The sequence below is a fragment of the Notamacropus eugenii genome, chromosome 2, assembly GCF_028372415.1.
Source record: "Notamacropus eugenii isolate mMacEug1 chromosome 2, mMacEug1.pri_v2, whole genome shotgun sequence".
In the NCBI taxonomy this organism is placed as follows: Eukaryota; Metazoa; Chordata; class Mammalia; order Diprotodontia; family Macropodidae; genus Notamacropus; species Notamacropus eugenii.
This window is the reverse complement of record NC_092873.1, coordinates 13,389,999-13,411,039: the sequence shown is the minus strand read 5'-3', so window position 1 is coordinate 13,411,039 and position 21,041 is coordinate 13,389,999. Positions and strand designations below refer to the sequence as shown.

The window sequence follows — 21,041 nt, the reverse complement described above, 5'->3', positions numbered from 1 at the left end:
ATCAGAGAGGCAGAGGTCAGCTCTCTTGACAATCCTTTCAAGACATGTTTTTTGATTTTTTTTTTTTTTTTTTGCAGAATCATAGGATGTAGTGGGTGACATGTGACAGGTCACCTAGTATCTGAGTATACCTCTGCTTGGAAAAGAGCAGTTCTTAAGAGCCTTTCCAGCTTTCAATTTGTCTCTGTGACTTTTGGGAAATTAAAAATTCCCCCAAGAGAAACTGAGGAGAAAGGAGTCACATTCTCTCCTCCCTCCCCTCAACTTATCTTTCTAGCTGCCTATGCTATTTCTGGAGGAACACTTAAGGGGGATCTAGCCCAGTCCCTCCATTTTGCAGTTTAGGAAACTGAGGCCCAGGGAGTTGAAATGACTCCTCCAAGGTTGTACATGTACAATCAGAATTTTGCTTGTAGTGGGTCCAGCATTCAAAGCCAGTTCCTCTCATCCTCTGAACTAGTGGATCTTTTAAAAAAAATTTTCTTGGAAATAGTATTTTTTTTCCAATTACATGTAAAGGTAGTTTTCAACATTCATTTTTCCATAAAATTTTGAGTTCCAAATTCTTTTCTCCTCCCACCTCTCCCCCCTCTTCAAGACAGCAAGCAATCTAATATAGGTCATGCATGCGCAATCATGTAAACATATTTCCATATTAGTCATGTTGTAAAAGAAGAAAGGGAACAAAAGAGGAAAGCCGTGAAAAACAAAAAAACCAAAAAGAGAAAATAGTCTGCTTTAATCTGCATCCAGACTCCATAGTTCTTTCTCTGGATGTGGAGAGCATTTTCCGTCATGAGTCTTTTGAAATTGTTTTGGATCACTGTATTACTGAGAAGAATTAATAAGCTAGAGGATCTTAACCTTACTTACTTTCCCTTTCCTCCCTTCTTTCCTTCCCCTCTCTCTTTCTCCCTCCCTCCCTCCCTCCCTCCTTCCTTCCTTCCTTCCTTCCTTCCTTCCTTCTTTCCTTCCTTTCTTCCTTCCTTCCTTCCTCACTGTCTTTAGACCCTTTATCAAAATAATCCTTTTAAATGCATATAACATAGAATTACTAAGGACAACAACTATATTTGTTTTAAACAAGTTCGTGGACCTCAGCTTAAGAAATCTAAAGTCCCTGATCCTGCCTCATCCCCACACCCTCAGCTGAAGTGGGTCGACCTCAAATTTCCTGCAACCCTTTTCAGGGCAAGCCTCCCCTTTGCGGCCCAGCACCCCACTCCTTTGTCCCGTGTGTGTGTCTGTGTATGTGTCCATGTCTGCGTGTGTGTCTGTGTATGTGTCTATGTCTGTGTGTCTGTGTCTGTGTGTCTGTGTGTGTATGAGTGAGTGTGTGTGAGTGTCTGTGTGTGTGTGTGTGCCCGCTCCCGCGCCATCTGCTCCCTGGCTCTGCTTTCTGGTTCTTCAGGTGCTCTCTTGTCTCTTCCCTTCCCTTTCAGCATCTCAGACGGGCAGCGACAACCTCACCTCCACTGCCGGCCTCCCTCCAGCCTCCACTCACAACCCCCTCAAGTTTCTTGGTCCCCCATCCCCAGCCCCCATGCTTCCTTCTGAGATGGTCACTTCCCACCTATTCTGCAGGGATCGGGCGTGTATATCCCGTTAGCGTGATGCCCAGCTCTCAGCAAAGTGTCCAGGGCATAGTAAGTGTTTGCCAAATGATACGGATCACACGGCTTTATTATCCATAAGCTAGTAGGGGCTAAGCTCCTCGAGGGCAGGGGACATGCTGTTCAGTTCGTATTACCAGAGACCCTGGACAGGTTCTCAACCCACCAATCAACAAGCACTTATTAAGAGTCTCCCTACTCTGTGCTACGCGCTGTCTTCCAGGAGTAGCATGTGCGGGTGTCTGCCCCAAGCGGCGCTGGCAGGGCTGGGGCCTCAGTTTCCCTGAATGCGCTGGGGGGGCAGGGCTGGGGCCTCAGTTTCCCTGGCTGAGCTGGGGCCTCAGTTTCCCTGGCTGAGCTGGGGCCTCAGTTTCCCTGGCTGCGCTGGGGGGCAGGGCTGGGCCTCAGTTTCCCTGGCTGAGCCGGGGGGCAGGGCTGGGGCCTCAGTTTCCCTGGCTGAGTTGGGGCCTCAGTTTCCCTGGCTGCGCTGGGGGGGCAGGGCTGGGGCCTCAGTTTCCCTGGCTGAGCCGGGGGGCAGGGCTGGGGCCTCAGTTTCCCTGGCTGAGCTGGGGCCTCAGTTTCCCTGGCTGAGCTGGGGCCTCAGTTTCCCTGGCTGCGCTGGGGGGCAGGGCTGGGGCCTCAGTTTCCCTGGCTGAGCTGGGGCCTCAGTTTCCCTGGCTGCGCTGGGGGGCAGGGCTGGGGCCTCAGTTTCCCTGGCTGAGCCGGGGGGCAGGGCTGGGGCCTCAGTTTCCCTGGCTGAGCCGGGGGGCAGGGCTGGGGCCTCAGTTTCCCTGGCTGAGCTGGGGCCTCAGTTTCCCTGGCTGCGCTGGGGGGCAGGGCTGGGGCCTCAGTTTCCCTGGCTGAGCTGGGGCCTCAGTTTCCCTGGCTGCGCTGGGGCCTCAGTTTCCCTGGCTGAGCTGGGGCCTCAGTTTCCCTGGCTGCGCTGGGGGGCAGGGCTGGGGCCTCAGTTTCCCTGGCTGAGCTGGGGCCTCAGTTTCCCTGGCTGCGCTGGGGGGCAGGGCTGGGCCTCAGTTTCCCTGGCTGCGCTGGGGGGCAGGGCTGGGGCCTCAGTTTCCCTGACTGCGCTGGGGGGGCAGGGCTGGGGCCTCAGTTTCCCTGGCTGAGCCGGGGGGCAGGGCTGGGGCCTCAGTTTCCCTGGCTGAGCTGGGGCCTCAGTTTCCCTGGCTGCGCTGGGGGGCAGGGCTGGGGCCTCAGTTTCCCTGGCTGAGCTGGGGCCTCAGTTTCCCTGGCTGCGCTGGGGGGCAGGGCTGGGGCCTCAGTTTCCCTGGCTGAGCTGGGGCCTCAGTTTCCCTGGCTGAGCTGGGGCCTCAGTTTCCCTGGCTGCGCTGGGGGGCAGGGCTGGGCCTCAGTTTCCCTGGCTGAGCCGGGGGGCAGGGCTGGGGCCTCAGTTTCCCTGGCTGCGCTGGGGGGGCAGGGCTGGGGCCTCAGTTTCCCTGGCTGAGCCGGGGGGGCAGGGCTGGGGCCTCAGTTTCCCTGGCTGAGCCGGGGGGCAGGGCTGGGGCCTCAGTTTCCCTGGCTGAGCTGGGGCCTCAGTTTCCCTGGCTGCGCTGGGGGGGCAGGGCTGGGGCCTCAGTTTCCCTGGCTGCGCTGGGGGGGCAGGGCTGGGGCCTCAGTTTCCCTGGCTGAGCCGGGGGGCAGGGCTGGGGCCTCAGTTTCCCTGGCTGCGCTGGGGGTGGCAGGGCTGGGCCGCAGTTCAGAGCTCCTCCCGGGGCGTCGGGGGCCGCGGGCCCAGCGGAGCCCCGCGGGGGTGGGAAGGGGTTCGGCGAGAGCAGCCGCGCGGTGGCGGGGGCCGGGGAGAGGCGGGGCGGACCCCCCGGGGCCCCCTCCTCCCGCCCGCGCCACGCGGCTCAGCCAATGGGCGCACGGGCCCCGGGCTTGGCCGCCGTCCGCCGCCGCTGGTGCTGAAAAAGGCTTCCGCGCGCTCCCGGCCGCACCGAGCCAGCGCGCCGCCGCCCGCTCCGGCCCGCAGCCACCATGGCCCCGCACTCGGAGTCCGCGGGCGCCTCGCCGCGACTCTTCACGTGGGACGAGGTGGCGCGGCGCTCGGGGCGCCAGGAGCGCTGGCTCGTCATCGACCGCAAGGTCTACGACATCAGCGAGTTCAGCCGCAGGCACCCGGGGGGCTCGCGGGTCATCGGGCACTACGCGGGCCAGGATGCCACGGTGAGAGCGGGGCCCGGGGCCGGGCGCGGGGCGCGCGGACCCCCCTGCTGGAAAAGCCGGGGAAGGAGGGCCAGAAGGGGCGTGGGGACCACGGCGTTCCTGGAGGAGAGGTGGCCGCTGCCGGAGGGCCTGGGAAGCCTGGAGCCGGGTTTCCTGGGGGGATGGAAGGGCCGACGGGGGCGGGGGTGGGCTTCCAGCTTGCCAAGCTAACGGCCAAAGCTGGCGGAGATGGGGTATGGCACCGAGCTGGGCACCCGGGAAGGGTGGGCCGTTGGCTGGGTGACTGTGGGCCCGACTGGCACAGATGTTCGTGGGTCGAGACAGCACGTGCCCGAATGCTGTCCGAGTGGGAAGGGAAGGTCCTAAAGGAAGCGCCGGGATGCCCGGGAATGCGGGCCGGCTGTCAAGACACGAGGCTGGCATGGAGCCTAGCTGGGCCCGGCCGCTCTCAGGAGCTCGCGCTCCAGGGGAGACAGCGCTCCGGACACAAACAGGGCACGGCCGGAGATGCCCCCGAGGGATGCGGGGGATGTGGGCTCTGGCTGGCACCTCGGGGACCCAAGGAGGTCATGCCAGGCCCGGGGGCAGGACAAAGAAGGATCGAGGACCAAAGGGCAAGGGCACGGGAAGGCGCCCCTGGGGAAGGCGCCCCGCATCCTCCGGGAGACCAAAGCTCCATCTGGGCCCCCCGGGAGCTCCCCCGTCCTCCCGCCCCCAGCTTGGGGGAGCCGCGTGTCTCCGGTACTCCTTGCCCTGGCTCTGGTTCTGGCTGACCACCCAGAGGCCCCGAGGGCAGGGCTTCTCCCTGCCCTGCCCCCTCCCTTCTTCTTCCCCTCCCCGCCCCCAGACTCTCGCGACCCGGCTTGAGTCCCCGCTGTCTCCCCTGGAGAAGGAGCATGCGCAGCGCCGTCAGTAGGCCGGGAGCGGAGGGCGGGGCGCAGCTGCCCGGCTTCGGCCTTTTCCGTTATGTGACTTTGTTCCCACTGCGGGAGCGGTGATTGGTCCTCACGAGTGGTACCACCGCACCTTGGTCCCTCCTCTGCCTCTGCTCGCCCAATAGGGGCGTGGGAGCGGTCCTTGACCCTGGGGAGGGGGCACGGGGGCGGGGCGAGCCCCCACGCTCCGCGAAACAGGGTGAACCTCTCTCAGCGAGCAGCCGGAAACCGCTGCCGGGTAACTGGAGGTGGGGAGGCCAAGAGGAGGCCCTTGGGAGGAGCCCCGAGGGGGCCGTATCTCCCCTGTCTGCGCTGCAGCCACCTGGGGGAGCCGCCAACAGGACCCTCATTTTACAGATGGAGAAACTGAGCCCGAGACGAGGGGAGTCTCCTGGGAAAGGAGTCCCCCGGGCTTGGATCCCTTCCGGGATGGCCCTGCAGCCCCCCCCACACACACACACACCCCAGGGGGCAGGTCTTGTCTACACCTACCTGGAGGGGTTGGGGGATGCTGGCCCCGGGGAACCCCCACCCCCGCTCGCTGAGAAGCCGGGGGAATCACACAGACCGGGTCCATGCCGGCCAGTCCAAAGAAAGGCAGAAACAAAATATGGAGATTGGTACCCAGAAGTCATCGCTTCTCTCTCTGGACGTGGGCAGCATCTTTTCATGTTGGGTCAGCCGGTCCAAGCCAGAGATCCTGGAGCGGATCTTCTCCAGCTCCTTTTACAGATGAGGAAACTGAGGCAGCCAAGGTCACCCCACTAGAAAGTGTCTGAGTCTCCCTGAGTCCGGGCCCTGCATGGCATCCTCTGCAGCACCTAGCTGCCCCTCCTGAGTCCTTTGGAATTGCCTCGGACCACGGTGTGGATCAGAGTTGCCAAGTCTTCCTCGTCACAACATCGCCCTTACTGTGCCCAGTGATCTTCCAGTTCTGCTCACTGCCCTTTGCATCAGTTCAGCCAGGGGGTCAGCCCCCGATGGCACCTTCAGCCCTTCCCCGGTGGATGGGCATCCCCCTGATTTCCAATTCTTTGCCACCACAAAAAGAGCTGCTATAAATATTTTTGTTCATATAAGTCCTTTCCCTTTCTCTGGTCTTTTCATGAGGAATGCTTGAAAGTCCTCCATTTCATTAAAAATCTACTTTTTCCCTTGAAAGATTATACTCAGTTTTGCAGAATAGGTTATTCTAGATTCTTTTCTCTCTAGAATATCATTTCAAGTCCTCTACTCCTTTAATGAGGAAGCCGCTAAGTCTTGTATGATGCTGTGGCTCCATGGTAGTAACATTGTTTCTTTCTGGCTGCTTTTTATGTATATATATGTATGTGTCTTTGACTTGGGAGCTCTGGAATTTGGTTACAGTATTCCTGGGAGTTTTCATTTTGGGATCTCTTTCAAGAGGTGATCTGTGGTTTCTTTCAGTTTCTATTGTATCCTCTGGAGCAAAGATATTGGGGTAATTTTCCTTGATAATTTCTTGAAACATGATGTCTAGATTCTTTCCTTGGTCGTGGCTTTCAGGTAATCCATTAATTCTTCAATTCTCTCTCCTTGATCTATTTTTCAGGTCAGTTGTTTGTCCAATAAGGCATATTTCACATTTTCTTCTATTTTTTTCCACTCTTTTGATTTTGTTTTATTGTTTCTTGACGTCTCGTGGAGTCATTAACTTTCTCTTGCCTGAATCTAATTTTTAAGGAATTATTTTCTTCAGTGAGATTTTGTACCTTTTTTTTTTTTTCCTATTTGGCCAATTCTGCTTTTTAAAAGTTCTTTCCTTCGGTGCATTTTTGTGCCTCTTTCACCAAGCTGTTTAATTCTCTTTTCATCATTTTCTTGTGTGATTCTCATTTCTTTTCCTAATTTTTCCTCTTATTTCTTAACCCTTCCAGGAACTAGCTTTTTCTTGGAGGCTTTTTGGGGAGCTGTTTTCACATTTTTATTTCATCTGAGTTTGTGATTTGGTCTTCTCTGCCACTGGAATAATTTTTTATGGTCATTCTTTTTTGTTGTTTTTTTTTTTTTTTTGCCTATTTCTCAGCCTATTTCTTGACTCTAAACTTTATGTTAAAATTATTTCTGTGTTGCTATTTTTAGAGCTAATCCTGGAAGTCTGCAAATTTTTGTTGCTTGCATGGTGGTGTGATTCTGGGGAATGTGTGATCAGTGCTCTCCTGTTCTGGGCTCTGGTCTTCGCCCAGACCTATGACCAGGGCCCCTGCTCCCTTGGAACTGACCATCAGTGCTTCTCTTTGCCCTGGAACTGCATATGGGCAGTAGGGTTGCCAGTCAGTGCCAGCTGTACCCAGTGGTAGCAGAGGGTCCCCTATAATCTCTTTCTGACCAGTTGTCCAACACCATTCCCACTTCTGGGCTGAGGCTGCTACTGCCCCATGTGTGGGTTCCAGACAGGCTTCCCCTCTGGTGTCATAGACATGCCAACCTCATAAGTTTTCTTCAGCCAAAAAATGTCTCACCCTGACCTTTCGTTGACTCTAATGCTCTAAAATTTCTTCAAGGTGTCATTTTAAAGTTGTTTGGAGGCCAATGTTGAGAGAGTTCAGCTGGGTTGCCTCTTGGCCCCCACGGAGCATTTTTAGACACCCCCTGCCCATCCTAGCTGCCCTCATAGGAAGGCTTTCTAGCTTTTCAATGTCCCCCTTAAGATGTTGGTGCCCAGAACTGAGCTCACACTCTAGGTGTTGTGTCTGGAAGCCCTGAGGATGAAGACATCCCTTCCTCTCCAGAGATGCACAAGCAGTTCTTGGAGGCTCTGGATTCTCTCCTGATCTCCACCCCTCTGGCCATGTCGTAGATGGTGATTTCCTGGGGTTGACCAATCCTCTGCCCTCTGGCTGTCCTGGTGGTGAGCCATCCCTGAGGTCTTATGTTCTGCTGCTCTGGCTCTGGAGTGCCCAGGTCACCTGGCACAGAGGATGACTTGACTCGAGGCCTTCTGTTACTCACTATCACTTTTAAAAATATATGTAGGCTTTATGCTTCACCCACATGTAAAAACACTTAAGACAGCCCCTCCCTCTAACCTCTTTATTAGTGCCTGGGTTTCAGTATTTTTCTTTAGGCAGAAAAAGGCTATGGAGCATTTAGAGAAGGAGGTTAGGCCCTGGAGGCCAACAAGGTGTTCATTTTATAGCTGAGTGAATTCCATGACCGCAGAGTCTGAGGCTGACCAGGCTGCTCCTATCTGTTGCTAAAATCATAGAGCTGTTTTAAGTAGGACTCCTTGGTCAAGAGGCGTTCCCGAGCACCCAGATCCTAAGATGTATAATAATAACAATACAAGTTTCTAAGGTTTGCAAAGCCCTTGTGTTGCAACCACTCAGAGAAGCAGGTAGGGGGTGCTGAATTATTTCCATTTTCCATCAGGGTCACCTCTCCCCAGGCACCTGTGACTCCACACAATTGGGTGCCAGAGCTTACCACCCCCCACCCCCCCACCCCCTTGCTGGGATGACAGGGAGGAGCTCAGGAGCACCTGGTGGAGCTCTAAGAGGTCTCCTCTTGCCCAAGTCCACATTTTACAGAGAAGATGAGCCTGAGGTCACAGAGGTTTCCATATTCTACACACTCTCTCTGCCTCTGCCCACCTCCTTCTTTTAGTTTGGACCTCATCTCTTTGGAGGTGCCTCTTGGGTCTTCCAGGCTCCCCCTTCTCCAGCCCATCCCAACATGGCTTCCATAGCAACCTTCTTGGGGCACAGTTCTGATCTCATGTTTTATTGGAGTATCTCCCCCGGCTTCCTGCTGCCTCAGAAGCTTCTCAGCCTGAATTTTGAAGCCCCTCTCTTCTTCACATCACTCCAGCCTTCCGACCAAACCAGCCCATACTGCCCTCTATGCCCAGAATGCCCTTCCTGGTCAATGACCCTTCAGGGCATAAATCAAGCACCAACTTCTCTGGGAATCCTTTCCCCCCACTGGGAAGTACCCTCTCCTCCCAAGTTTGCCAAGCTATTTACACACTGGGTTCCCTGGAGAATGGGAGCATCCCGAGGAGAGGGGCTGTCTGGGCACCTCCTGCAGAAGGAGGCAAACAAACAGGTGACTGCTTTAATTCAGTGCTCACTGAGGAAGCTGGGGCTCTGAGAGGCCGAAACCTGCCAGTCAGTCTGGGCAGCAGGATGCAGACCGAGCTTCTCCTTCAAAATATCTGTCCCAAGGACTGGGGTATTTTAGCAGCTTGGACATGGCCCACTGTGTGTTTTTTAAGGACTCACCTGACCTTGGTAAGCGCCAGGTCATGGAGTGTGAGTTTTATCCCCTAGGACTTTTATCCTTCCTGCCCAAAGGATTCAAGGTTCTCTCCTCCTGACTCTGGTATTCACTTTGGGTTTTAACCTAAAGTTACTTAGATTTTAACATCTTAGAGAAGCTGGAAGAACATTTGCTCCTTCCGCCATCAATGCTGACTGGGGTCATGTCCTCCCCTGAAAAGCCGTTTGGGGACAGGGCTTCCAGCCTAGAATACCAAGGTGGGTATTGTGGGGGAGAGCCAAGTGCCCCCTAGTCCCAAGAAGGGATGGCCTGTAAGCCTCACTGACCCTTACTGGCCTTGTGCCCTTTCTGTGGTTCAGTGTCCTCAGCTGAATGTGGGGGTGCGTGTATCTGTGGGGGTACGCACATCTTCTGTTGTCCTTATGGAGGAGCCTGAGGTAAGAGTCAGTGGGGTCAGTGGTCTCTGTGACCAGGTAGGGCTCAGGGTGGGTCTTCAGTTGCTTTTCCCTTGTCTTCTCCAGGATCCCTTCACGGCATTCCACATTGACAAAGCCTTGGTTCAGAAGTACATGAATTCGCTGCTGATTGGGGAGCTGGCTCCAGACCAGCCCAGCTTCGAGCCCAACAAAAATGTGAGTTGGTTAGAGAGCCAGGAGGTTGATGGGGGGCCTGGTCTGAGGTTTCCCTGTACTCCCAAGTATCTCAGATGCAGAGCATCCTAGAGAGCCCTTCTGAGACCAGCCAGTATTTCTCTAAGGAAAGAATAATCCCACAAAATGGCATCTGTGCCTCTGCTTGAACATCTCCAGGGATGGGGAACTCACCACTTTATATGGCTTCAATTGTTAGGAGATTGTCTCTTGGATTTCCTCCCTCCCCTCATTTTCTGTGCCCATCCTCGTGCTGGACCTTGCAGAACAATTAGGTCTTTCTCCAAGTGACAGACCTCCCTTTCCCATCAGCTTCTGACCTGGCTACATGGCCTCGGCCTTTTTGGCCTCCCCTTTCAAGCAAGGGCTCTTTCCTCCCCAGCCCAACTCCCATTCTCTCAGACACACTGCAGGTGGTCAGTGCCGTCAGTCACTGAGCACAGCCCCAGGGCGCAGGCACAGCCGCACCTCTTGGCCATAACATTCTACTAAGACCTAGCAGGATGTCCATAGCTGCCCAGATGGGCAGCCTACTCACCATTGGGGGGGGTCAGAGCAGGACACTGCCTACCCTTTGTCCCACAGAAACAACTCACGGATGAATTCCGGGAGCTGAGGGCCACTGTGGAGCGCATGGGACTCATGAAGGCCAACCCCATCTTCTTCACACTCTACTTGCTGCACATCCTGCTCTTGGACGTGGCAGCGTGGCTCATACTCTGGGTCTTTGGGACATCACTGGTTCCCTTCCTTATCACCGCAGTGTTGCTTAGCACTGTCCAGGTAATGATACCCAGGCTACCTGCCTCTCTTAGCGGCCTGAATGTCCGCTCTACTTCTGTCCATAGCAAATGCTTTTTCTCTTTGAGAGGATGTTAGTGTGAATTATAGAAAGGAAAGAGACCCCACACTCAGGCAGAGAACAAGCATGTTAGTGAGAGAAGAGATCTAAGAACATGGATCATTTAATATCAGAGCTGGAAATAACTTTAGATAATGGAATGTCAGGGCTGGGAGGGCCTTAGGACATGGAGAGTCAGAGCTGGGAGGGCCTTAGAGCAGGGGATGTCAGAGCTGAAAGAGACAAGCCTTTGGATGGGGAGCCCCATTCTGTAGTCCCAGAACATGAACATACTGGAGACAATCTAGGATCCCAGATCCTCTGCCTCCAACAGACCAAAATCCATCTCCGGCCCGGAAAACTGGTCTAGGGTTGCCTGCAGCAAGGTAACTTGCCTAGGGTCACTGCCTGTCAGGGTCGCTGACACTGGACCGGAAACAACTGGTGTCAGGATTGCTCTGGCCAGGGGCTCAAGAGAGGAAGGCAGGCATTTCCAAAGGTGAGAAGCTGACATTTCATTGCCACCCATATCTCCTATTCTGTTCCTTTTCTCGCTACCATGCAGAGCGAGCCCCCAGCTCCTTGGGTGGCCCCTTCTCTCTCCCCCCACTCTTTGTCCTCCTGCTCACTCCCTGTGAAGTCTCCCCAGGCCCCTTTGAGCTTGGCTCTTTCCCAACCCAGCCCCGTTCCCACGGGAATCGATGCTGCTCCAGAATTGAGACTCTGGCTTCCTAGAAAGGAAAGGCTTTCATTCTGCGCTTGCCTGTGCTTCCTGCATACTGATAACGCCAGAGCTGGTGCTGAGATCTGGAGCCTCTTCATCTTGGGCCCAGCTCTGGCCTCCTCAAGGTGCTGGTCCCCAGGCTTCGAGAGTAATTGTACAATTGTCCATCAGTCCCCTAATAAGCACTGACTGAGCACTTGGCATGTTAAGGCACTGTGTTAGGCACTGGAGATAAAGAAAAATTTTAAAAAACCCAAAACCTGCCCTCCCAGCCTCCTGGAACTCACAATCTACTGGGAAAAGCAAGCCCTATAAATCAGTATGCAGGATGCTGGGACAGCATAGGTGAAGGTTAGCCTCAGAAGGGTTGAAGCAAACAGCTGGGGTGGGGGCGAGGGAACCAACAAGGGTCCACAGGAGGCTGCCCTTCAGCCAAGGGGCCGAGGACTCCTCCAGGTGGGGGCAGGGAGACGAGTTCAAATGTTGTGTGTACAGAATGGCAAGGGGGCAGACTCTGAGGAGGTTGGAGAGGCAGGATGGGGGCCCATAAGAAAGTCTCTGCCCTTCTCCAGATGAGGGGGGACTCAGGCCCTTGGGAGAGGCAAGGGACAGAGATATGCTGACAGAGGAGACCACTCAGAGCTGAATGGGAGGCAGGAGGCCCCTGAGGTCGGGCATCTGGGGAACTGGGATAATGGTCTCCTTGAAGGTCAGAGGGGAGGTTTGGAGGAAAACAAGTTATGGGTCATCCACTGGGGAGTGAGGTCAGTGAGGTCATTTCATTTTAAGGGTGGGGAAACTGAGGTGCAAAGAGGAGTCACATGGTTAAAATGCTTCCTGGCTGTGTCCTCTTGGCCAAGTCAGACGACTTCTTAGCCTGCCTGTTTGCTCCTTTGCAGAGTGGGGCTAGTGGTGGGTGATAAAGCTGAGGGAAGGGGTGCAGTGGGAGGCATCCTCTCCTCAGAGGACTTGGGGCCCAGCCCCGCTGGCTCTGCCCTCTCTTCTAGGCCCAGGCGGGATGGCTGCAACATGACTTTGGACATCTCTCAGTCTGCCGCACATCTGCGTGGAACCACCTGATTCACCACTTTGTGATTGGCCACCTGAAGGTTGGCAGGCTACAGCGTTGGGCCTGGGGATGGGTAGGAGCCCAGCTTCTTCGTTACCCACTCAGTCTGTGCCTCTCATGTCCAGGGGGCCCCCGCCAGCTGGTGGAACCACATGCACTTCCAGCACCACGCCAAGCCCAACTGCTTCCGGAAGGACCCAGACCTCAACATGCACCCCCTCTTCTTTGCCCTGGGGAAGGTTCTGTCAGTGGAGGTGAGCCGGGGCAGGAGGGAAGGGGGAGATCCAGGCTGCCTCCATCCTCCTCGCTGTAGCAAGGCCTAGAAGGCAGGGCCCCCCAGATCTTAGGGGACCTGAGGAATGATGGGGAGGAGTCAGGCTCAGGCAATTCCCAGGCCCATCCTTCTCACCATGCCTCTGGCCAGGGGCTCAAGAGAGGAAGGCAGGCATTTCCAAAGGTGAGAAGCTGACATTTCATTGCCACCCATATCTCCTATTCTGTTCCTTTCCTCGCTACCATGCAGAGCGAGCCCCCAGCTCCTTGGGTGGCCCCTTCTATCTCCCCCCACTCTTTGTCCTCCTGCTCACTCCCTGTGAAGTCTCTGGATAGACCCACGATGGGAAAGGAAGACAACGCTGGTGACTGGGGAGTCTGGCAGCCTGGATCTGTGAGGTCAGGATCTGGGTTAGAACAGAAAGCCAGGAGGGCAGGCCATTGAGGGGCGTTCACAACAGACACCAGCAGAGCGCTACAAAGGCAGCAGCTGCCTGGAGTCAGGAGGGCCTGAGTTCAAATCTAGCCTTATATACTTACCAGCTGTGTGACCCTGGGTGAGTCACTTCCCCTGTTTGCCTCAGTTTCCTCAACTGTAAAGTGGGGATGATAGCACTGACCTTGTAGGGTAGTTGGGAGGATTGGGCAAGGTAATCTCCATAAAGGGCCCTATATAAATGTTAGCTCATTCTTATGCAACATTCACCCAAGACGCCATCCCACATCCCACATCCCAGTCTAGAGGAGAGGACGTCCAAGTGAACTGTTATGAAGCCCAGCGTTAATTACGCAGCGAGGGTGCTAAGGGAGGGACCCAAGAGTGCTGTGATCCTTGGGATGGGGGACCAGAGGAGGCTCCTCCAGGGAGGGCGTGAAGGGTCCGGGGTGGTGGCAGGGGAAGAGGGCAGATTCACCCACAATGTGTTGGATCTCCCAGCATTTGCAAACTGAGAACCTTTTATGTGCCTCACCTCACCCCACCCTCAGGACCACCCCTAGAGGGACTGCACATGGTCTTTCCCCCATTTTACAGATGAGGAAACAGGCTTGAAGAGGGAATCAGTCATTCAACCAATAAACATTTATTAAGCACCTTCCATGTGCCAAGGACATAATAGTTGGTATTAAGCATCTGAGGCAGGATTTGAACCGAGGTTCCTTCTTCCCTCCCTCACCTGCTGCCTGCCTCTGACCCTTGGAGAGTAAGTTCATCATCATGTATCTCTTGATGGAGGGGCAGGAGCCAGATGAGGTCAGGCAGGGAAGGTTCCAGAGGCTTCGACCAGAAGAGAAGGGGAGGTGGCATGGCAGGAGAAAGGAGAACAAACTTAGCTTTCCAGGTGGAGGGCAGGCTGTACCAGGTGTAGTCTCGGCAGGAGAGGTCGTAGTGGGGAGGGGCAGGGCCTGGGTGGCTTGGGCCTCTGCCAGCTGCTGCCCAGATAGGGAGGCTCCCATGGGTCGGGGCCTTGGCCCTGGACAAGGTACTTGGCATTTCTTGGCCGAGGCTTCCCTGCTAAAGGTCTTACAGAGGCAGCTTTAATCTGGTTCCCTCACACATGTGTCTCCAACCACCTAAGAGCCTTACTTTTCTGGGAGGGAGCCAAGTGTTTATCCCATTCTTTCCCACACACTGAGAATCACAAGGTATTTCAGTGGGCATCTTGTCACACTGGTGCCTCAGCCCAGGAGCCCTTAACAGCCTCCTCCATTATATGCTGGGATAAAAGAGGGGGCTGTGGGGACCTTGAAGCTGTGGGTCTGGGGAGCAGGCACTCCGCTTTTCCCTGGGGGAGAAACTGGGGAACTGTGTAAGGAAACTGAGCTTGCTTGGTGTCCTGGGACATGACAGAGAGCTTTAGATGTGCTTTCTAAGCTGCTTCTGGCCCCTCCTTGGGGAGGGGCTCACAATGTTGGGTCCCTCAGACCTAAATGACCTCAGCGACCATGGGCACCCAGGCCTCTGACCTTTGCAGCATCACTGGGCAGGCAGAGTCTGGTAAAGGGGCACATGGCCAGCCTGGGGGGCAGGAACTGGCCCTAGACCCAGGCTGGGGGGGTGAAGATCACAGCCCTTTCTGGCATCCCTCTTCACCCTATCCCTCTCCTCTTTCCAGCTGGGGAAGCAGAAGAAGAAATACATGCCTTATAACCACCAGCACAAATACTTCTTCCTGAGTGAGTGTCCTGTCTGGGCCATGGGGTCAGGCGGGCCAGAGAACGCAGCCTGGCCAGCCCAATGAGGCCCCTTCACACTGAACCCACCTGGGCCCCTGGGGGGAGGTGTTCCTGACCAGGTGGGAGGGTCATTTCTCTTGAGGTGCTTGAAGGTCCCACTTCCTTAGCTTCTCTTTCTTGAAAATCCCCTTTCTCCTCCTGGGCAGAAGGACCCTGGACCCCAGTCAGCCCCTGGTGCATTTGGGGGGACAGGTTCTGTGGTCAAGTGAGTACTAGCCAGGCCCCACAGGAATGATTTCCAGGAGAGGAGCCTCACTCTGGGCATCGGCCTAAAGAAATGGAGGCTGGGCCAGAAGCAGCCCTGGAGGGAGCCCAGAGGCCAGGGGCAGATAGATGCTGGGCTTGCTGGGTAGAGAGGCAGTAGCAGTTCTCAGGGCCCCTTACTGCAGCCAGGCCCTGCAAGTCTGCTTAGAGTGACCATCCCTTTAAAAAATGAAGACACTCCTGAAAGGTCAGAAAGGCCTGTACGTGAGTTAGCTCAGTCACATTGGGTTTGCTTCTGAGACCTGCCTTGTTTAGGATGTCAGTTATGGGCAAAGAAGAATTTGTGGGGGAGGTCATGGCACCTCCTAGTTGGGAGTGCTCTGAGGAGGGAAGCTGGGGTGCTGTTCTCACCCTCCCTTCCCCTCCCACTGATGGACAGATGAACAGGCATCTTGCCAGCTGCTCCAGGAGGGCTTGACTTCTCCTATCTGCAGGTCTGTCCTCACACCTGCCCAGGAGAGCTCCCTGCAGATCTTCCCTCCTCCTCCCCTTCCTCCTCTCCGCAGATCTCTGACTGGACATTTTGGATTCGTTCACATGCCACCATTTTGCTTCCCCTTTTTCTTAAAACCCCGGGCTGTTGTCTTGTAGCCCAGTGATTAGCACATGAGGTGAGCAGGGCAGGCTGACCTGGAGGAAGTAGCTTGCTCGGTGGCTCAGCCTGAAAGGCCCAGCATCCCAGTCCTGCTCTACCCCTTGCTGGCTCTGTGACCACAGGCAGCCCACTTTTGCCTTTGGAGCCTCAGTTTCCCCATCCATACAATAAAAGGGTCAGACTAGGGCCAACTCTCAGGTGGTTTCCAGACCTCAGTTCTCTGAGCCAGGGTGGAGTGGGCAACTGGGCCCCTCGAGGGCCGCTCACACTTGTGTCTTTGCAGTTGGCCCTCCCGCCTTGTTGCCTGTCTACTTCCAGTGGTATATCTTCTATTTCGTGTTCCAGCGCAAGAAGTGGGTGGTGAGCGTCCTTGGGCCAGCACCCCTGGCTCCCCATTGTTCCAAGGGCTCTAGGGGAGGAACAAGGCTGGGGTCTTTCCCCGAGCCAAGGACATCGTCCTGTAAATAAAGACATGATACCATCAGACCTCTCACATTTGGCTCCTCAGACAGGAAGCGCTTGGGTTGGAGACAGGCACCAATGTCTCTAGAATCCTTGGACATACATTCATTTCAGACATGTCTGTCGAACACCTGCTATTGCAAAGAGACAGACAGACAGAGAAACATGGGAGGCGAGGGGGAAAGAGAGATAGGGAGGGGAGAGAGAGGGGGATAAAGAGACACAGGGTGGGGGGCAGAGTGGCCTCTCCTGATGCCTCCTCCCTCTACATCTTAGGACTTGGCCTGGATGCTCACCTTCTACCTGAGAATCTCCTTAACTTACATTCCCCTGCTGGGCCTTAAAGGCTTCCTGGCCCTCTTCTTCATTGTCAGGTAGAGGCTGAGGGCAGGGTGGGATGGGAGGGGCCCCGGGGGCTCATGCTCACTTGGGGTGGGGGACATTTTACAATATCCACTATGTCTCTGCTTGCCTAGGTTCCTGGAGAGCAACTGGTTTGTATGGGTGACCCAGATGAACCACATCCCTATGCACATTGACCATGACCGGAACGTGGACTGGGTCTCCACTCAGGTACCACCTGGACCTGGTATTTGGGAGGTCCCAGGGAGGCAGGGGGACACTGGAACCTTTGGGTGGGCTTAAGCAGGACTCCTGAGAGGACTGTGGTAGTTGGGGAAAGGCCCCTGGCTATGGCCTTACTGACCCTGGGATCACTTTCTCCGGCAGCTGCAGGCCACGTGTAATGTGCATGAGTCTTTCTTCAATGACTGGTTCAGTGGACACCTCAACTTCCAGATTGAGCACCAGTGAGTCTGGGGGGCTGGAAAAGGGCAGCAGCCAGGGTGGGGGATGATGAGGACTCAGCAGGATTTGGGGCCAGGCCAGGGAGACAGGACACCCAGCAGTGTGTGGGGACTGGGGAACAACAAACCAGAGAGGTCACATGGGCAGCCCCTCTTATTTTACACATAAGAAATCTGGGCCCCACAGAGCCTTCCAATGTCTCTGTTCCAAGAGGAATCCTACTAAATGTCTCCCTTGCTGTCCCCTTCAGTCTTTTCCCCACCATGCCGAGACACAATTACCACAAAGTGGCCCCCCTGGTGAGATCCTTGTGTGCCAAGCATGGCATCGAATACCAATCCAAGCCTCTGCTCTCCGCCTTTGCCGACATTGTCCAGTGAGTGCACAGTCCTGAGAAGAAGGCAGGCGGTGGGGAGGGGGAGGGGCTGTGCTGAGGCCTCGTGGGCTTCTCCCCAGCTCCACCTGCCCAGGGCCCCCTCGGGATCTCCTCCAGCTTCTTTTCTCCCCTCCGGCCTTCGTTCTCACCCTGCTAGCCCTGAATTGGCTTCCCAAGCCAGCAGACTCCTTCTTGGTTCCCTCCTGCCCTTTATACTTTATACTCTCCCCTGGGGAGAGAATGTGGGGCATCATCTGGCCTGCTCAGTTCTGCGTCCTGCTGTTCCTGGGTGTGGATGAGTTTTCTCTCTCCAGTTAGATTGAAAGCTGAGGGCAGGACCTACCATGTTTGGCCTCTGTAACCCCAGGATCTGGAAGGTGCTTGGCACATAGCAAGCATTTAGTCAGTCACCTAGCGGGTTCCCTCTCAAATGCTCACGAGGGCCAGACCCAAGTGAAGCAGGACCGTCCTGTGAGGAGCTTACCCTCAAGGGAGACCACACGTACGTCCAGCTCTAAACATATACAAAGCATCAGGTGTTGGAGCTGGACTTTGAAGGATGCCAGTGATACCAGGAAGGGGACCTTGGGAGGGATTCTGGGAGGCTCAGACAGAGGAAGTCCAGTTGGCCTTCAAGCTCTTGCTTGCACTTACACTCTTGCCCACTGCTTCCCCGGAGCCAGGATGGGGAGGTCCCCACACATCCTCTCTTCTCTGCTTGCCTCCACAGCTCACTGAAGGAGTCTGGGCAGCTCTGGCTGGATGCCTATCTTCAAAAATAAAGCAGCAATCTCTGGAGCAGGAGGAGGAAGGGGAGGAGATCTCGGGGCCAGAAGGGGAGGGATAAGGGACTATGCCACTTCAATTTGAATTTCCAGCAGGGCCTGGGAACATGGGGAAGGGAACGGCTGGGCATGACAATAGGGAGAAGCCAGTGGGTGGGCAGTGACATGCGGGATCCTTTCTCTCCAGGATGACAGGCACCAAGCTGAATACCAAGAAATGTGAACTTTTGGAACTCAGAAGGTCAAGACAGATTTAGTCAAAATACTTAACCACTCGAGGTCCCACCCCTACATCATATGCCAAAGTCAGAGGAGGGCAAGGTCCTTCTCTTTCAATAAGGGCCCTGGAGGAACTGAGCTCCTGGGCCTCGCCCTCCTTCCACAATGACTGGTCCACTAGAAAGAGCAGTTTGAGCCTTTGGAGATTTAAAGGGAAGACTCAGGAATGCTTCCTTCAAACCTAGAATGCTTTAGCTTGACCTAATCTCTTGCTTGAGTGTTTCAAGACATGGGCCCAGAAGAGATGGGCAGCCCCAAAGCTAACTACAGCAGAAGGGCCTATATCTCTGGGTAGGGTTTGGGGAACAGGAGACTCATCCTGCCTCCTTCCCCCGCACCCCCTCTGGGCACACCAAGGGAACTGGGTTCTAGCTGTGACTAACATATCCATTTCACATTTGGTATACAATGCTGTGGTGCATTAGAAATCCATTCCATGTGCTGAAAACCCCTCATTTTTCCTCCATAACTTAGCCTATCTCCGATCTACCGATCTACCGAAAAGAACTCCAGGAGAGACCTACTCAGTTCTTCTACCCCTCCGTGGGGTTCCATGGGAAGGCAGGCCTTTCTTTCCTCCTATCAACAAATGGGGTTCCCCAAGGTTTCCCCTTACCTCCCCACCCACAAGTTCTATGTAACTACAGCCAGCCAGGATGGAGGATAGGAAGGCACCTGCCAGTGCTCTCACATGGAAAACATTCAAGGCACTCCTTCAGTGGTGGTTGGATCCTACTATAAACCCAAACTGCCTCAGGCTTTGTTGAACGTAAAATTAATGCACTGCTCTTAGCCAGAGAGAGGATGATGAAAGCCACAGGAGATGTGCTCATCCCATCTCGTGGCACAAGATGCAGATACTGCCTTCCTGACACAGAAACGACCTTTGGAGGCGCATCCTCCAGGCGGGTGGCCCTCTTTTCTCCTCTCAGCAACATTCCTGCCCTCTACTCCCTAGGGTCCAGATCTCACCCCTCACCCCACGCCTGCCATTGGTCACCTGATAGATTATGGGGAAGGACTCTGAAACCCAGCTGTGTTACAGAGCTGGTTCCCTTCAGAGGGAGAACAGTAAGTGGGAGGGTGAGGGCATGGGGCCAGGGCATAGCTTGGATAATCAGGGTGACGAAGGGTAGACCACCCCGGCCTACAAGATGTTATTGTAAGCAAATGCCTAGTAAGTGCTTGCTGACCGATGGACTGTGGAAGCATAGATTAATGAGGTCATGTGACAAACTGAATGTAAGGTCAGAAGGGAACGTGGACTTTTAAACTTGGATATCCTTAAATTGGCCCTGCCAGGGAACTGTGTGGTCAGTCTCGTTCCAGTCTGCAGCCCTTTGCCAAGCCCCCCCAGGTGTCAGCCTCTGCCTCCTGGGTTTCGGTGCTACCATTCTAGCTGGAGAAGGGGGAATATGACTTGTTCAGCCAACCTGGGGACCTCAGATCCAGAATACTTTTAAACAACGTGGCCTTCCCTATTCTCAGCCTGGCCCTGTGGTCAGCAGCAAGGAATGACCCAGAGTAGGCTCCAGAAAAGGGCAGTAACAAAACTACACCATTTTGCTGCCAAGTCTCCCCATCAGGGGGCGGGTCTCTGCTAGGGCTGGCTCCGTGCCTATGCCAGTGATGTTGCTGTAAAAAAATCAAGGATGGAACTTGATGCTAATGAATAAAACTAATGTCTTTTGGGTCCAAGTTCTTCTGTGATCAAAGGAGCTGTGAGCACTGTCCCTCTTGATGTCTTTGACCATACCAAGTCCTGGGCAGGGGCCTAAAGTCTGGGGTGGGAGTGGTGACTGACCTTGGGGAAGTGCCCAGGCACCCCTGGAAGCCTGCGGCTGTTCTCTAAGCTCTCCTTGACCTCCTTTCCTCCCCCTCACTCTGTCCTTGTACTTCCAGCCAGGTCTCCTTGTGCCCACTAAGTTTGGGTTGGCTCTGAAAAATTTCCCAGCCTGAACAGCAAACTTGAGCCTTCTTAGCCTTACTAAGCCTAATGCTACTTGGAATGTATAAAGCTCCTGGGCCCAGCTGCCAACCAGGCTCCCCTCCTGCTGCAGGGACATTTAGCTCTTAAGAGTTTGTTCACTCATCAAATGCCAGGCAGCGGTAGCCTGAGAACAAAGTGCCCACCGGCCACCAGCTGTTCGGAATGAAAACTGCCCCCAAAACTGTCAAAATGCCTGCCCCAGGGTATGGAGCCCAGAGGGAGGCCTCCAAAGGCTCAGACTGGTTTAACAAAGTTCTCATAGGCCTCTGGCTCACCTGGGGACCTGCTTGTGGCTCACTGGCCTCTGCCATTCCTGTCCAGTTGAGTTCTTCACAGGTGGACCTTTCTCTGCCAGCTTCCAATGGCCCCCAGGCATCATCTCTAAGCTCTCCCAAGCACACCTACAAGTGTGATGTAAGGCTTGGGCAGGTAATCTCCTGCGCCAACCACCCCCCACCCCATTAATCAAGCCACCCTGCCTTGCAAGCACCAAAGTGCCTAAAAATTCCATGCCTGAAATCAGCTGGCATATGATGCCACCCACACTCACCCACGGTTTGGGAGTAGAATCTGGGAGGCTCCCTCCCCAATTTAATACCATGGTGGCTGAGGACAGCTATGACTGGTCTGCTTTCCCCTAGGATAAAAGCTCGGCTTCATTTAGAGGTGGTCACTCCCTTGGAAGGCAGGATCTCATACCCCTCCAGAGCAAGGACA

The 21,041-nt window shown here is 54.9% G+C and overlaps 1 protein-coding gene and 1 long non-coding RNA gene across 3 annotated transcripts; both read left to right on the top strand.

Moving 5' to 3' along the window:
- Positions 1–3,484: 3,484 nt before the first annotated feature.
- FADS1 (fatty acid desaturase 1) lies at positions 3,485–20,032 on the top strand. 2 transcript variants are annotated; one of them, XM_072638853.1, is made up of 12 exons: positions 3,485–3,797; positions 9,496–9,606; positions 10,210–10,407; positions 12,197–12,298; positions 12,384–12,512; positions 14,646–14,706; positions 15,909–15,985; positions 16,364–16,461; positions 16,564–16,660; positions 16,817–16,896; positions 17,145–17,270; positions 18,001–20,032. In XM_072638853.1, the coding sequence occupies exons 1-12, from the start codon at positions 3,609–3,611 to the stop codon at positions 18,050–18,052; spliced, it is 1,320 nt and encodes a 439-aa protein (XP_072494954.1). In that variant the 5' UTR covers positions 3,485–3,608; the 3' UTR covers positions 18,053–20,032. The 2 variants fall into 2 exon arrangements, with proteins under 2 accessions (XP_072494954.1, XP_072494955.1); XM_072638854.1 differs by lacking the exon at positions 17,145–17,270.
- Positions 13,009–13,628, top strand: LOC140524427 (uncharacterized). Its single transcript, XR_011973716.1, has 2 exons — positions 13,009–13,088; positions 13,565–13,628. It is a non-coding gene; the product is annotated as an uncharacterized lncRNA (long non-coding RNA).
- Positions 20,033–21,041: the final 1,009 nt, after the last annotated feature.

Bases quoted from the DNA above. Each gene is read 5' to 3' on its own strand.
- FADS1 (XM_072638853.1), top strand. From the start codon at position 3,609: ATGGCCCCGCACTCGGAGTCCGCGGGCGCCTCGCCGCGACTCTTCACG. The intron at 9,607-10,209 runs GTGAGTTGGTTA...TTTGTCCCACAG, and splicing joins GCTTCGAGCCCAACAAAAAT to AAACAACTCACGGATGAATT. The intron at 15,986-16,363 runs GTGAGCGTCCTT...TCTACATCTTAG, and splicing joins TCCAGCGCAAGAAGTGGGTG to GACTTGGCCTGGATGCTCAC.